General features: G+C 48.4%; 1 protein-coding gene across 1 annotated transcript in view; it reads right to left on the bottom strand.

Moving 5' to 3' along the window:
* FECH (ferrochelatase) overlaps window positions 1-15,632 on the bottom strand; it is a 67,988-nt gene that overhangs the window by 31,266 nt on the left and 21,090 nt on the right. Inside the window, exons 3-6 of the mRNA XM_075343361.1 lie at window positions 12,967-13,086; window positions 11,927-12,075; window positions 5,885-6,019; window positions 4,118-4,224 (exon numbers count right to left, since the gene is read on the bottom strand). Coding sequence (XP_075199476.1) covers window positions 4,118-4,224; window positions 5,885-6,019; window positions 11,927-12,075; window positions 12,967-13,086 — 511 coding nt within the window. The remainder of the gene's footprint in view (window positions 1-4,117; window positions 4,225-5,884; window positions 6,020-11,926; window positions 12,076-12,966; window positions 13,087-15,632) is intronic.

The following is a 15,632-nucleotide window of genomic DNA, read 5'->3' on the forward strand; positions in this document are numbered from 1 at the left end:
CTGGAAGGCTTGCCGACTGCGTGTTCCTCCTTGGTGGTTGATGTATGCCACCGCTGTGGAGTTGTCCGACTGAATTCGGATCTGCTTGCCTTCCAGCCACTGCTGGAAGGCTTGTAGGGCAAGATACACTGCTCTGATTTCCAGAACATTGATCTGAAGGGTGGACTCCTGCTGAGTCCATGTACCTTGAGCCCTGTGGTGGAGAAAAACTGCTCCCCACCCTGATAGACTCGCGTCTGTCGTGACCACCGCCCAGGATGGGGGTAGGAAGGACTTTCCTTTTGACAATGAGGTGGGAAGAAGCCACCACCGAAGAGATTCCTTGGCCGCCTGAGAAAGGGAGACGTTCCTGTCGAGGGACGTCGACTTCCCGTCCCATTGGCGGAGAATGTCCCATTGAAGTGGACGCAGATGAAACTGCGCGAAAGGGACTGCCTCCATTGCTGCTACCATCTTCCCTAGGAAGTGCATGAGGCGTCTCAAGGGGTGTAACTGGCCTTGAAGGAGAGATTGCACCCCTGTCTGTAGTGAACGCTGTTTGTCCAGCGGAAGCTTCACTATCGCTGAGAGAGTATGAAACTCCATGCCAAGATATGTTAGCGATTGGGTCGGGGTCAGATTTGACTTGGAAAAGTTGATGATCCACCCGAAACTCTGGAGAGTCTCCAGCGCAACGTTCAGGCTGTGTTGGCATGCCTCTTGAGAGGGCGCCTTGACAAGCAGATCGTCTAAGTAAGGGATCACAGAGTGTCCCTGAGAGTGCAGGACTGCTACTACTGCTGCCATGACCTTGGTGAAGACCCGTGGGGCTGTCGCCAGACCGAAAGGCAGAGCTACGAACTGAAGGTGTTCGTCTCCTATAACGAAGCGTAGAAAACGCTGGTGCTCTGGAGCAATCGGCACGTGGAGATAAGCATCCTTGATGTCTATTGATGCTAGGAAATCTCCTTGAGACATTGCGGCGATGACGGAGCGGAGTGATTCCATCCGAAACCGTCTGGTTTTCACGTGCTTGTTGAGAAGTTTTAGGTCCAGAACGGGACGGAAAGACCCGTCCTTTTTTGGTACCACAAACAAATTGGAGTAAAAACCGTGACCTTGCTGCTGAAGTTGAACAGGGATCACCACTCCTTCTGCCTTTAGAGTGCACACCGCCTGCAGAAGAGCATCTGCTCGGTCGGGAGGCGGAGACGTTCTGAAGAATCGAGTTGGAGGACGAGAACTGAACTCTATCCTGTACCCGTGGGACAGAATGTCTCTCACCCAACGGTCTTGGACCTGTGGCAGCTAAATGTCGCCAAAGCGGGAGAGCCTGCCACCGACCGAGGATGCGGAGAGAGGAGGCCGAAAGTCATGAGGAAGCCGCCTTGGTAGCGGGTCTTCCGGCTGTCTTTTTTGGGCGTGACTGAGCCCGCCAAGAATCTGAGCTCCTCTGATCCTTTTGAGTCCTTTTGGACGAGGAGAATTGGGACCTGCCCGAGCCCCGAAAGGACCGAAACCCCGACTGTCCCCTCCTCTGTTGGGGTTTGTTTTGTCTGGGCTGAGGTAAGGATGAATCCTTACCCTTGGACTGTTTAATGATTTCATCCAAACGCTCACCAAACAGTCGGTCACCAGAAAATGGTAAACTGGTTAAGCACTTTTTGGAAGCAGAATCTGCCTTCCATTCCCTTAACCACAAGGCTCTGCGTAAAACCACGGAGTTGGCGGACGCCACTGCCGTACGGCTCGTAGAGTCCAGAACAGCATTAATCGCGTAAGACGCAAATGCAGACATTTGAGAGGTTAAGGATGCCACCTGCGGAACAGATGTACGTGTGACCGTGTCAATCTGTGTAAGACCAGCTGAAATAGCTTGGAGTGCCCATACGGCTGCGAATGCTGGAGCAAACGACGCGCCGATAGCTTCATAGATGGATTTCAACCAGAGCTCCATCTGTCTGTCAGTGGCATCTTTTAGTGCAGCCCCATCCTCCACTGCAACAATGGATCTAGCCGCAAGCCTGGAGATTGGAGGATCCACCTTGGGACACTGGGTCCAGCCTTTGACCACGTCAGGGGGAAAGGGATAACGTGTATCCTTAAGCCGTTTGGAGAAACGCTTATCTGGATAAGCGTGGTGTTTCTGGACTGCCTCTCTAAAGTCAGAGTGGTCCAGAAAAGTACTTAATTTACGCTTGGGAAACCTGAAATGGAATTTCTCCTGCTGTGAAGCTGACTCCTCCACTGGAGGAGCTGGGGGAGAAATATCCAACATTCTATTGATGGACGCTATAAGATCATTCACTATGGCGTCACCATCAGGTGTATCCAGATTGAGAGCGGTCTCAGGATCAGAATCCTGATCAGCTACCTCCGCCTCATCATACAGAGAGTCCTCCTGCTGGGACCCTGACCAGTGTGATGAAGTCGAGGGCCGCTCATAGCGAGCTCGTTTAGGCTGTCTGGGACTGTCGTCCGTGTCAGAGCCATCACCCTGGGATGCATGGGACACCCCCGGAGCCCGGAGCTGTTCCAACTGAGGGGGACCAGGGAGCAATGATTCAATAGTGCCCATGGTCTGAGTTACTGGTCTAGACTGCAAAGTTTCTAGAATTTTAGTCATAGTCACAGACAATCTATCAGCAAAAACTGCAAACTCTGTCCCCGTCACCTGGACAGCATTCACAGGTGGTTCTCCCTGGGTCACCTCTAGCAGAGGCCCCGGCCGAGCAAGTGCCACAGGGGCCGAGCACTGCACACAATGGGGGTCAGTGGAACCTGCCGGTAGAGTAGCCTCACATGCGGTACAAGCAGCATAGAAAGCCTGTGCCTTGGCACCCTTGCTTTTTGCGGACGACATGCTGTTGTCTCCTCTGAGCAATCTAGGAGGGTATATAGCCAAGAATCACCAGCGACCGTACAGTGCAATGTATAGCATGCAAGCATAAAAATACAATTGTACACTTCGGCACTAGTGGGGTCAGCACCAGGGGTGCCGCTTACCGCCCGCTCAAAAGCGGGTGTGTGGTTGCCAGAATCCCGTGTCTGGGTCTCCCAGAACTTGTCTCCCCTCTCCAGCTCAGACTGGAATGGCTGCCGGCGTTCTGTGAAGAGGGGCTGACCGTGGGCGTGCCTCAGACAAAGTGCGGGAAACTGGCGTCCCACTGTGCCCAGTGTGAGGGCTGGAGTATGTAAAGTAGACTCCAGCCCTCGGCGCTGACGTTCTGTACAGCGTCCCACCCTTCCCATGACTGGCAGGCCTGGGGGCGGGAACGAAACGAAACTAGGCCGCAAAAGCCGGGGACTCGAGTAATAAGCGCGGCCGTCAGATATGCACGGCCAGCGCGGAAGTCCCCGGCGCAACACAAGTCCCAGCCGCGCCGCAGTGTAAAACTGACAGCAGCGGCCGGCGCGGCAGTTTCCAATACACTGACTCCCTCAGCAAGCTGTAGTTAGTATGGCACAAGCGCGCAGCGCTGTTGTCCCCGGCGCACTAACACACCCAGCAATGCTGCAGTGTGTTGCGCGCGGTCTATGGGGACACAGAGTACCTTGACGTAGCAGGGCCCTGTCCCTGACGATACTCAGCTCCATATCCAGCAGATTCCCCAGGGGCTGTGGATGGAGCACGGTCTCAGTGCCTGGAGACCGGTAAAATCCCACTTCACCCAGAGCCCTAAGGGGGATGGGGAAGGATGCAGCATGTGGGCTCCAGCCTCCGTACCCGCAATGGGTACCTCAACCTTAACAAACACCGCCGACAAAAGTGGGGTGAGAAGGGAGCATGCTGGGGGCCCTAGTATGGGCCCTCTTTTCTTCCATCCGACATAGTCAGCAGCTGCTGCTGACTAAACAGTGGAGCTATGCGTGGATGTCTGACCTCCTTCGCACAAAGCATGAAAACTGAGGAGCCCGTGATCCCACGGGGGGTGTATAGGCAGAAGGGGAGGGGCCTTACACTTTTAAGTGTAATACTTTGTGTGGCCTCCGGAGGCAGTAGCTATACACCCAATTGTCTGGGTCTCCCAATTAGGAGCGACAAAGAAATAAAATATTAAAAAAAAAATAAAGATATATCCGAATCCCCAGTTAACAACGGCCCAATACAAAAATACTACTCGTGTTTTTTTTTCACCTGGACCAGAAGCGGATGCGTCGGCCATCTGTCGATAAGACTCCACTTCATACTGGGATTTGCACCTTTGGATTTATAGTATCGATATATTGCATTTAGGCTGCTCCCTGAAAAGAGAGAAGAAAAAGCGAAATTGGGAAAAATCATGAAGACTACCCGGTCTGGTGGTTCAGACATTGCCTGAATAAGCTTATGGAAAAAAACACAATAGTGGTGCCTGTGCCAACAGTTAACACCTTGGATGCAGCAATCAACAGCAGACGCAGCATCTAAAGCGGTTTACACTCTCGGTCACCCCTTCAGCTCCACTCTACAAGAATATGGGTTGACTAAGATTTTGTGGCAGCCGGAGGTCTAAAGAAGGTCCCATGTACGCCATCTTTGTACTCATGTAAGCCATGCCAGAGGCAGGATCTAATAGGATGCCGAATAGTTTCACACTATCAATAGCATTTTTTAACGCTCACGGCTAGTGTAAGGGCAGCAAGTGGGATTAGTGGACCCACTGGGCCACAGGGGATCCCCAGGCTTACCCCTTAGTGGGAGGGGCTTGACTGAGCGCCCACCGCGAGGTGGATGCCAGGTACCACTACCAGAGAAGTGACTGGAACTGTGGTAGCTCACCAGAGGGCAAGTGACGGACTCAGGAATAGCCAGGTACAGGTGGGGTGACTGAGGCAGGCTGGACAGGCAGGTATGGGCAGGAATGGTCGGCATGGCAAGGGTACACAGGTATGGGAAGGCAGGTACTGTAGACGAACCCAGGACCCCAGCGCTGCAAGGCTGCAGTGCTAACCACTGAGCCACCATGCTAACCACTGAGCCACCGTGCTGTATAACCCCATGCTTTTGCAAGGAACTGAATACAAGTTTTAAAGATGTCCCCTGGCTGAGGAGCCAGCAATCAATAGAGAAGGGGCAAGTTTCTAAGGATGACTCGGTCGGGGTGCTGTACCGCCATGAGGACTTGGAGTAAAGGTTTGACGTACAAACAGCACTTTTTTTAAAGGGGGTTGTTAGAGGACAGCCCTAACTTATTAAAGTTGCTGCTATTCCCAGAGAGCGATGTGATTTTTTTGGGTTGAGTGACCGCTGCAGGCGATGTGTGTCCGCTGATTGACTGCAGCTTTACTCCATCGTTGAGGCAGATTTCCGATCTGAGAAAAATGGTAAAGTGACACAACAATGTCACGTCACTCTCCAAGAGCAGCAACGCCGGCATCACTGGGATGGTGCCGCTCCGCCGGGAGAAGAGTATCCACTGTTTACGAATACGGAGGTAGTCCATTACTTTTACATTGATGGAATATCCTTGGAATAGATCATCATTGTATGATCGGTCGGGGTCCGACACCCGGCACCCCCATTGATCAACTGTTCTCGGTGCCGGCGGCTAGAAATACTCGTACCAAAGCTGCTCTGTCTTCTAATAGCGGCCGCAATTGGGAAGTACTAATAAGCATCAATAGGAGGCGGATGTGCAGTACCCAGGACCCATCAGTTGACAGGGCAGCTTCGGAACGGAGCATGCTGCTGCCGGGACAGAGAACGGTAGTCAGACCCAGACATTGATGACCTATCCTAAGGATAGGCCCTTAATGTAAAAGTAGTGATAACCCCTTTAAGCTGGAGTTGATCAGTAGGGATCATCTGGGTGTGAGTGACATGATTTGCCACCAAAGCCTCTCTGCAAATCTTACGCCATGCTGTGCTCTCAGGGAATGTGCAGTGAAGCCGGGGAACGAAACCAAAAAGTGTCCTTCTCACCTGTCGTAGAGCAGCTGTACTGGGGATATTGAGTGAAGGCGATCGCTCTCTCTACGCCGTCGCTTTCCATTTCCTCGATGGCGGCTTCAGTAAGCGGACGTACATAGCGGAAGCCAATGTAATATTTGTGAGGAGCTGTGCAAGAAGGAAAAATTACGTTAAAACTGATCGGCTCTCGGCACAGTCCATAAGAAGGGAGAAAAAGCGCCGCCATTAAGTTATGGATACATTATTATTAATATGGACCAGGGAATGAGTTCTTCATTGCAGATTTAAAAGGAGAAATACTAAGAAAATAAATTAAAAATTACAGAACCAGTCAGCTATTTTAGGATGTGTTGGATTTCAAAGCCCCATCCTACTGATATCAGGGCAAGTGTGGTGGCCCTTGACAAAGGACACGAAACGCGCGTCGGACCTGGGACGTGGACAGTGTAATTGCGCCATCTTTCTTCTCTCGGTATGTATAGATATACCCTTTGCACTACAATAGGGAAAATACCCGGTCTGACTTACTGACGTACTGATACAGTGCTGGCCAAAAGTATTGGCACCCCTGCAATTCTGTCAGAGAATACGCAGTTTCTTCCTGAAAATGATTGCAAGCACAAATTCTTTGGTATTATTATCTTCATTTATTTTGCTTGCAATGAAAAAACACAAAAGAGAATGAAACAAATCAAATCATTGATCATTTCACACAAAACTCCAATAATGGGCCAGACAAAAGTATTGGCACCCTTAGCCTAATACTTGGTTGCACAACCTTTAGCCAAAATAACTGCGAACAACCGCTTCCGGTAACCATCAGTGACTTTCTTACAATGCTCTGCTGGAATTTTAGACCATTCTTCTTTGGCAAACTGCTCCAGGTCCCTGAGATGTGCAGGGTGGCTTCTCCAAACTGCCATTGTGAGATCTCTCCACAGGCGTTCTATGGGATTCAGGTCTGGACTCATTGCTGGCCACTTTAGTAGTCTCCAGTGCTTTCTCTCAAACCATTTTCTAGTGCTTTTTGAAGTGTGTTTTGGGTCATTGTCCTGCTGCAAGACCCATGACCTCTGAGGGAGACCCAGCTTTCTCACACTGGGCCCTACATTATGCTGCAAAATTTGTTGGTAGTCTTCAGACTTCATAATGCCATGCACACGGTCAAGCAGTCCAGTGCCAGAGGCAGCAAAGCAACCCCAAAACATCAGGGAACCTCCGCCATGTTTGACTGTAGGGACCGTGCTCTTTTCTTTGAATGTCTCTTTTTTTTTCCTGTAAACTCTATGTTGATGTCTTTTCCCAAAAAGCTCTACTTTTGTCTCATCTGACCAGAGAATATTCTTCCAAAACGTTTTAGGCTTTCTCAGGTAAGTCCAGCCTGGCTTTTTTATGTCTCGGGGTAAGAAGTGGGGTCTTCCTGGGTATCCTACCATACAGTCCCTTTTCATTCAGACGCCGACGGATAGTACGGGTTGACACTGTCGTACCCTCGGACTGCAGGGCAGCTTGAACTTGTTTGGATGTTAGTCGAGGTTCTTTATCCACCATCCGCACAATCTTGTGTTGAAATCTCTTGTCAATTTTTCTTTTCCTTCCACATCTAGGGAGGTTAGCCACAGTGCCATGGGCTTTACACTTCTTGATGACACTGCGCACCGTAGACACAGGAACTTTCAGGTCTTTGGAGATGGACTTGTAGCCTTGAGATTGCTCATGCTTCCTCACAATTTGGATTCTCAAGTCCTCAGACAGTTCTTTGGTCTTCCTTCTTTTCTCCATGCTCAATGTGGTGCACACAAGGACACAGGACAGAGGTTGCGTCAACTTTAATCCATGTCAACTGGCTGCAAGTGTGATTTAGTTATTGCCAACACCTGTTAGGTGCCACAGGTAAGTTACAGGGGCTGTTAATTACACAAATTACAGAAGCATCACAGGATTTTTCAAACAGTGCCAATACTTTTGTCCACCCCCTTTTTTATGTTTGGTGTGGAATTATATCCAATTTGGCTTTTTGACATATTTTTTTTTTTTTCATTGAAGACAAATTAAATGAAGATAATACCAAAGAATTTGTGATTGCAATCATTTTCAGGAAGAAACTGAGTATTATCTGACAGAATTGCAGGGGTGCCAATACTTTTGGCCAGCACTGTATATGGTGTTGTATGGGTGCGATAGATCCCGTAGGGACTTATATTTGAAACTTTATACATGGTAGCTTTATAATATATTGATTACAGTCTAAGTGGGGGTTATATGCAATGCTCGGTGCTGATTAGAACGTACTTTGTCCCACTCTGATTGTTATTACTTCCACCCGTGAAGATTTTCTTTTCTCCTTGTATTTGTCTCACACACCCCACTGTGATCCATGGGCCGTGTCACAGATGTGGCGTATACCACTTTTAATGTTCTGTATATTGCATATATTAAATAAAATTGTGTTGGACATTTATTACTCTCATGTGTGTTTCTGGACACATAATTTTTGATTAGTGTTTAGGAGTATGTCCCTTTACTAGGAAATACGACAATATGGGGTATTCATCATCTATGCACAACCGCTGAAACGTAATATGAGGCCCCTGTGTGTTCTGTTAAGTTTATACTATTGATATCAATCAGGGCAGGTGTGTCTCCCTTTACCCCTTAAAAACACATGCACGCTCAGGTGAAGCGAACACGCATACAGTACATGGTGGAAGACTAGAAAAATCAGTGTACGGTCCCGTGAAGAATGTCCATGCACAACACACAGCTGTTTGCTGACTACTTGTCCCTCGCTCCTCAGACCCATGGGCAGCTCAGAAATAATGGGAATGAGCTGGAGATTAAGAACAAGTCCAGTAAAAAAAAAAAAATATACAAGGACGTATTGGTGCTTTGGATGACAGTGTCAAGGTTTGTTAATTTAGGGGAGACCACAAATGGGGTCCCTCATCTAGGTCACAGAGGTCGGAGTCCAAATCAATCTGCGTAGATGTATGTATGAGGAGCAATAACTCTATTCGGGAGAGGCTCAATGGTCTTCTGATCCGTATATTATAAAATACACACAGTTATTCAGTTCAACATTGTCCCTGATTGGTCAGAGATTACCAGCAGTGTTCATATAGTACGTCATCAGCCTGTTTCATGCTTACTGAATACTTGTTTATTAACACGTTGCTGAGCAAGAACGAGGAGGCAACCTCCCACATCTCACATCCCACATCTCACAGGGTGAGAACTAACGCTCTTCTAAATACCTCATTGTTTATTGGTCATTTTGGCTTCGTTATCTCCGTTAACACCTTACTGTACGCACATCTTAGAATCATTTTATAAAGCTTCTATGCAATTGTCATATAGACACACAGATAATTATGCAACGACATCTATATGTTGATTATTTACACACACAGATAATCTTATTACATTGGACAAACGACTTATAGCCCAGGCTACCCTCACAACAGATGTCTGTAAGGATCTGTCAGACCTGTAAATATGCAGATGTTGGGGGGGGGGATGTTGAAGAAAAGGAATGGGCATGTTTGAGTTGGACATGCCCGATTCTTTTTTCCCCCCAGGAGATACGTCAGCCCAGAGGTGTCTGGTAGCAGCTTATTCCTCTTATTCCACACACAGGAGTGAGAATATCCTCCTTTGCCTTACACCTGTTGAAAGAGGATTGGTCAGCAGAATATTCGACTCCTAATGACAGATGGGAGTGTAAAGCCCCTTTAATGCTGATTATTTTCATACCCTCCTAGCAGAATTTCATTGGGATATTTTTTGAGAAACCCTATTCTTGAAAATGTATTCTAAAATGCTGATTGCAGTCACTGGCTTTGCTGTACTTTGCCGCTCACTGCCGGTCGTTGATTGACAAGTTACTCTTCAGGCTAGTTTCACACTTGCGTTGAACGGCATCCGTTGCATTGTGTTGTGTGACGGATGCAACGGATGTGTTGCATATAGTGGCACAACGGATGCTATGGATCGTACAACACAAAGGAAGCTTTTTTTATTTTTATTTTCTTCTTTACAGTTTTACCGGCAGCAGACTATTGTGAACGATCAGCTGGTCACCCGACGGCCGGGCGCTCAGCTGAGCGCTCTCACATGCCGGCGGCCGGGTGCTCAGATGAGCGCTCTCACATGCCGGCGGCCGGGCGCACAGCTGAGCGCTCTCACATGCCGGCGGCCGGGCGCTCAGATGAGCGCTCTCACATGCCGGCGGGCGGGCGCTCAGCTGAGCGCTCTCACATGCCGGCGGGCGGGCGCTCAGATGAGCGCTCTCACATGCCGCCGGGCGGGCGCTCAGCTGAGAGGTCTCACATGCCGGCGGGCGGGCGCTCAGCTGAGTGGTCTCACATGCCGGCGGGCGGGCGCTCAGCTGAGCGGTCTCACATGCCGGCGGGCGGGCGCTCAGCTGAGCGGTTTCACATGCCGCCGGGCGGGCGCTCAGCTGAACGTTCGGCCACCGAGAGACAAAATAAAGTTTGTGATTTAAAAAAAAAAAAAGCATGCGCAGTGAAATCTTACAGATTGCGCTGCTCAAAAAAAGTTACATGCTGCGTTTCTTCCGCCCGACGCAGCGTCAAAATAACGATGCTGCGTCGTCCAGCGGATGCAACGCTGACACTTGCATTACAGTGCGTCGTCCATACAAATCTATGGAGAATAGCGCAGTGCGTTAACGAACTGCGCTATTCTCCATAGTGACGGACTCCGCTGAACGCAAGTGTGAAAGTACCCTCAGTCGGTCACGTGTTTTAAAGCAGTAAGTTCCTGCAGACGATGCACGAGACCATACAAGATCAATGTAACGTCATTAGGAGCTCACTGCGCAGACGCTTCCACTTCTGATGAAATGTGCAGGGAAAACAGAGGGAAGAGTGACCTGTCATCAACGACTGGAGGCCGGTAGTGAGAAGCGAGTCTCATAACTTTTGATGAGCATGGTAGTGCTCACTCATCACTAGTTACGAGTATTGAGCACCCGAGCATGGTAGTGCCCGCTCATCACTAGTTACGAGTACTGAGCACCCGAGCATGGTAGTGCTCACTCATCACTAGTTACGAGTACCGAGCACCCGAGTATGGTAGTGCCCACTCATCACTAGGTACGAGTACTGAGCACCCGAGCATGGTAGTGCCCACTCATCACTAGGTATGAGTACTGAGCACCCGAGCATGGTAGTGCTCACTCATCACTAGTTACGAGTACCGAGCACCCGAGTATGGTAGTGCCCACTCATCACTAGGTACGAGTACTGAGCACCCGAGCATGGTAGTGCCCACTCATCACTAGTTACGAGTACTGAGCACCCGAGCATGGTAGTGCCCACTCATCACTAGTTACGAGTACTGAGCACCTGAGCATGGTAGTGCCCACTCATCACTAGTTACGAGTACTGAGCACCCGAGCATGGTAGTGCCCACTCATCACTAGTTATGAGTACGGAGCACCCGAGCATGGTAGTGCCCACTCATCACTAGTTATGAGTACTGAGCACCCAAGCATGGTAGTGCTCACTCAACACTAGAGGCCGGCGAAGAACAGTAGAGCTGAGGAGTGGAGTGCCCATCTGCTGAACTCGAGAAATAAATTCTTGAAAAATAGCCCAACGAAATTGAATGAGCAAGGTATGAATGCAATAAGCAGTTAATGGACTCATACCTTTAGATCGGGATCAACTACCCTGATGACCGGTCCTCTTTTAAGTTGTGTGACCAAACAAACATATATAGGTTTTTAACCTTATCTGTAAATTAAATTAAAAAAAAACACAAATAAACAAACACACAACTAAAAACATACTGACCAGCAAGATAAGTCAACATGATAGAAATGAAACACAAAAAAGGTAGAATTGTATCCTCCCGTCCCCTGATTTCACCCACAAAATATTGGTTTTTTTTGCTGTTTTTCAACATATTACTTAAGGCAAAAAATAAAGAATCTTATATGGCTATGGCAGCATAGAATAAAAAAAAAAAAAAAATAGTATAAAATTAAAAAATGATGGTGGCCTTATGGGATTAAAGCCTGACATTCACCTGTGGCGGGGGACAGCTCATCCAGCAGTTTCACCATGCCTTGTCCTTGATGCTCTGTCCATTTTTTAATAGGGGATCCGCCGCCAATCTTTTGGTATTGTTCCTGAATTTTTGGTGTGCGGCGTTTGGCAATAAATGGTCCGAGTTTACTAAAAACACAACAGATTATCACCTTTATATGCAGAATACAGGATCTGCTGAACAGGAAGATTGTCTCCCTCCACCATAGACCACCAGTAAATTAAATGCTCAACAGTGCACTAAGAATGAAGAAGAGGACAAAAAAAAAAAACAAACAAAAACCCCACACAATAACTTCCCAGAGTGCTTCTTTATCCCTCCGTCACATACGATAGGCCTGACAGGCACATCTCTTTTACTTTCATTTCTCCTTCCTCACCAGATTGTGAGGAAATCCCCTCCCTCCAGGTAGTCTCCTGTCTCTAGCAGCTCTGTGAAACCTCATACCACAGTTGGATTGCAGAGCTTCAGGAGGACAGATATAACTGCGCTAATCTCTCAGGTTCATTGTATGTGAACACGTCACACTCAATAAGGTTGATATTTTATGTTTTTATTCATCACATGCTCTGCAAGTGTAATTTTTCTGGGGAAACTTCAGGATCTAATTCTGATTTGAATATGTGTTTAATAGTACTTAAAAAGGTACCTTAAAATTAAGTTTGTTTCCATAAATTTTCTTTGTAGAGTTTTTTGACAGAGTCGAACTGGGGACTATTTGGCGGGAGTTTTGAAATGTTTGTATTTCAGAGTTATTAGTTTTATGTTAAGTAAATGGGGGTTTTTTTGCACCTGATTATGTGTAGTCTCTTTTATTACATCCCTATGAAGGTCACAGCTCACTTTTAGAGCACTGAAATTACAAACATTAGATATTATAGGTATTTTTCTAGCCTGCGCCTGACAGTCACATTGTATGTGAACTCGTTAGAACCGATATTGTATGTGACGGAGGGTTAAAACAAAGAACATATGGATACATACAGGACGGCTGTGACACGTGCCGATATCATATTCACCTCTGTGCTGGAAGAGTCATGAGATCTTTATCTAAAAATAATCTAAGGAGGAAATCGTGGACATCATCGAGGGTCTCTGGACCGCCCATGTTCAGCATCAGAATCCCGGTTTTAGGTTTCCTGGATAAATAACAAGGCTTATAGTTAACTGAATGGTATAGTAAGTGCATCTAAAAGAAAAAATAAATAAATCAAGCAAGAGTTTATAGTATAAATTCGGCACACCCACTCCTCTCCAATTAATGGGGTCTATATGCCTTAGCAGTAAATAATGAGGCGTTTTACTCCTATGGGACGCCCCTGCATTACAATAATATGTACAGACTTTCCCATGCAGATTTTGCACATGCATCATTGTGTACAAAGTTTTTGCAGACTGGTAGTGAATATTTATTGCAAAAGGGTGAAACCATATGAATATGCCAGGAACAGATATTAAAGGGGTTATCCGGCTTATTTTGACTTTTTTTTATTATTACCCTATTGGGCTACATTGGGGCAGGTAAGTAGATAGCGAGCACTTACCTGCGCTGCTGTCAGCCCCTCTCCCCCGGCTCAGAGTGGTCATGTGACCGCTCCTGCCGCGATTTTGCTGCTTCCGGTCATTTCATGTCAACATGGGCAGGATCATGTTGACATGCAAATCTGGAACAGCATGTCGCCTCCCTGCTGGGCGGGTACAGTGCGTGGAGTCCCCGCCCCCTTCCCTGCACCCTCCCACACATCCCCCCACACCCCGTACTCTCCCCGCCCACGGTGTCACCGCCAGCACCGGGCCCCCTGCTTACAGTGCTTAGGATAGCAGGAGTGCCCGTGCTGTCTGTGTCCCACTCCCTGCCAGCCCCGCGGCTGCTCGCACTGCAGTGTATCAGCAGCTTCTCACAGTGCGTGCAGCCGCGGGGATGATGAGCGCTGCTGGCAGGAGGTTAGATGAGATCATTACCTGCAGTCACGATCTCCTCCTCTGCCGACATCACCGCTGTCACTGCCTTCTATGCCCACCGCGTTCTCACGTCACGTCTCGCGGGCGGCACGAGACTGTCACTAGCGATGATGTCACATGCTCTCGCGATACTGCTGAGAACGCGGCGGGCATAGAAGTCAGTGAGAGCGGTGACGTCAGTAGAGTAGGAGATCATCACTGCAGGTAATGATCTCATCTAACCTCCTGACAGCAGCGCTCATCATCACCTGCAGTGACCTGGGCTGACCCATTGACGTTAGCTCAAGTCACTTCATTGCTCTCCCAGACAATGGGGAACATTCTGTTCTTCATTGACTGGGACAGTGACTATGGTATGGATATCGTGGGACCCCCTTATTGGATTACGCCGGACCCTGATTTTATTGTTCATTTCAATAAATTGGTGAAAGAGGGAATGTTTTGGGGAGTGTTTTTTCAAATAACAAAAAAAGTTTTGTCTATTTTTTTTTTTATTACTGACTGGGTTGGTGATGTTGGGTATCTGATAGACGCGTGACATCACCAACTGCTGGGCTTGATGCCAGGGGACATTACACATCTGGCATCAACCCCGTATATTACCCTGTTTGCCACCGCACCAGGGCAACGGGATGAGTTGGGGCGAAGCGCCAGGATTGGCACATCCAATGGATGCGCCACTTCTGGGGCGGCTGAAGCCTGCTATTTTTAGGCTGGGGAGTGTCCAATAACAGTGGACCTCCCTAGTCTGAGAATACCAGACCCCAGCTGTCCGCTTTACCTTGGCTGGTGATCCAATTTGGGGGGGACCCCACGTTTTTTGTTTTAAATTATTTATATAATTTAAAATAACAGCGTGGGGGTGCCCTCTGTTTTGGATTACCAGCCAAGGTGAAGCTGCCAGCTGTGGTCTGTGGTCTGCAGGCTGCAGCCGTCTGCTTTACTACTGCTACAAAAGATAGGGGGGACCCCACGACGTTTTTTTTAAATTATTTATTTTTTGGCTAAATACAAGGCTAAGCACCCCTTAGTGCCACATGAAAGTCACTAAAGGGTGCCAGCTTAGAATATGCAGGGGGGTGGGACATTATATAGGCCTTTCTCATCTATCTATGTATCCCATTCATTCATCCGTCTATCTCTCTGTCTCTATATCTATCTATCTCTATATCTACTCATCTAGTTATCTTTCTTGCTGCTTCCATTTTTTGCGGTCCGCAAGAAAACTAAAGGCACACGGATGCATCCGTGAAAAATAGGGATTGTTTTTTTGCGGACCGCAAAAATGGAACGGTCATGTGAATGTAGCCTACATGTGTTCCCTATGGGGGTAGGGGTTGGTACAGAACGATGGTGTGGGGTCGGTACAGAGCGCCGTTTGTGTGTGTGTGTGTGGGGGGTTGCAGAGCCCGATGTGTGTGGGGGTCGCAGAGCCCGATGTGTGTGTGGTGTGCAGAGCCCGATGTGTGTGTGGTGTGCAGAGCCCGATGTGTGTGTGGTGTGCAGAGCCCGATGTGTGTGTGTGGTGTGCAGAGCCCGATGTGTGTGTGTGGTGTGCAGAGCCCGATGTGTGTGTGTGGTGTGCAGAGCCCGATGTGTGTGTGGTGTGCAGAGCCCGATGTGTGTGTGGTGTGCAGAGCCCGATGTGTGTGTGGTGTGCAGAGCCCGATGTGTGTGTGGTGTGCAGAGCCCGATGTGGGGCTGTTAGTTCCAATGCTAGAGT

This window comes from Anomaloglossus baeobatrachus, chromosome 1 (assembly GCF_048569485.1).
Source record: "Anomaloglossus baeobatrachus isolate aAnoBae1 chromosome 1, aAnoBae1.hap1, whole genome shotgun sequence".
NCBI classification, from domain to species: Eukaryota; Metazoa; Chordata; class Amphibia; order Anura; family Aromobatidae; genus Anomaloglossus; species Anomaloglossus baeobatrachus.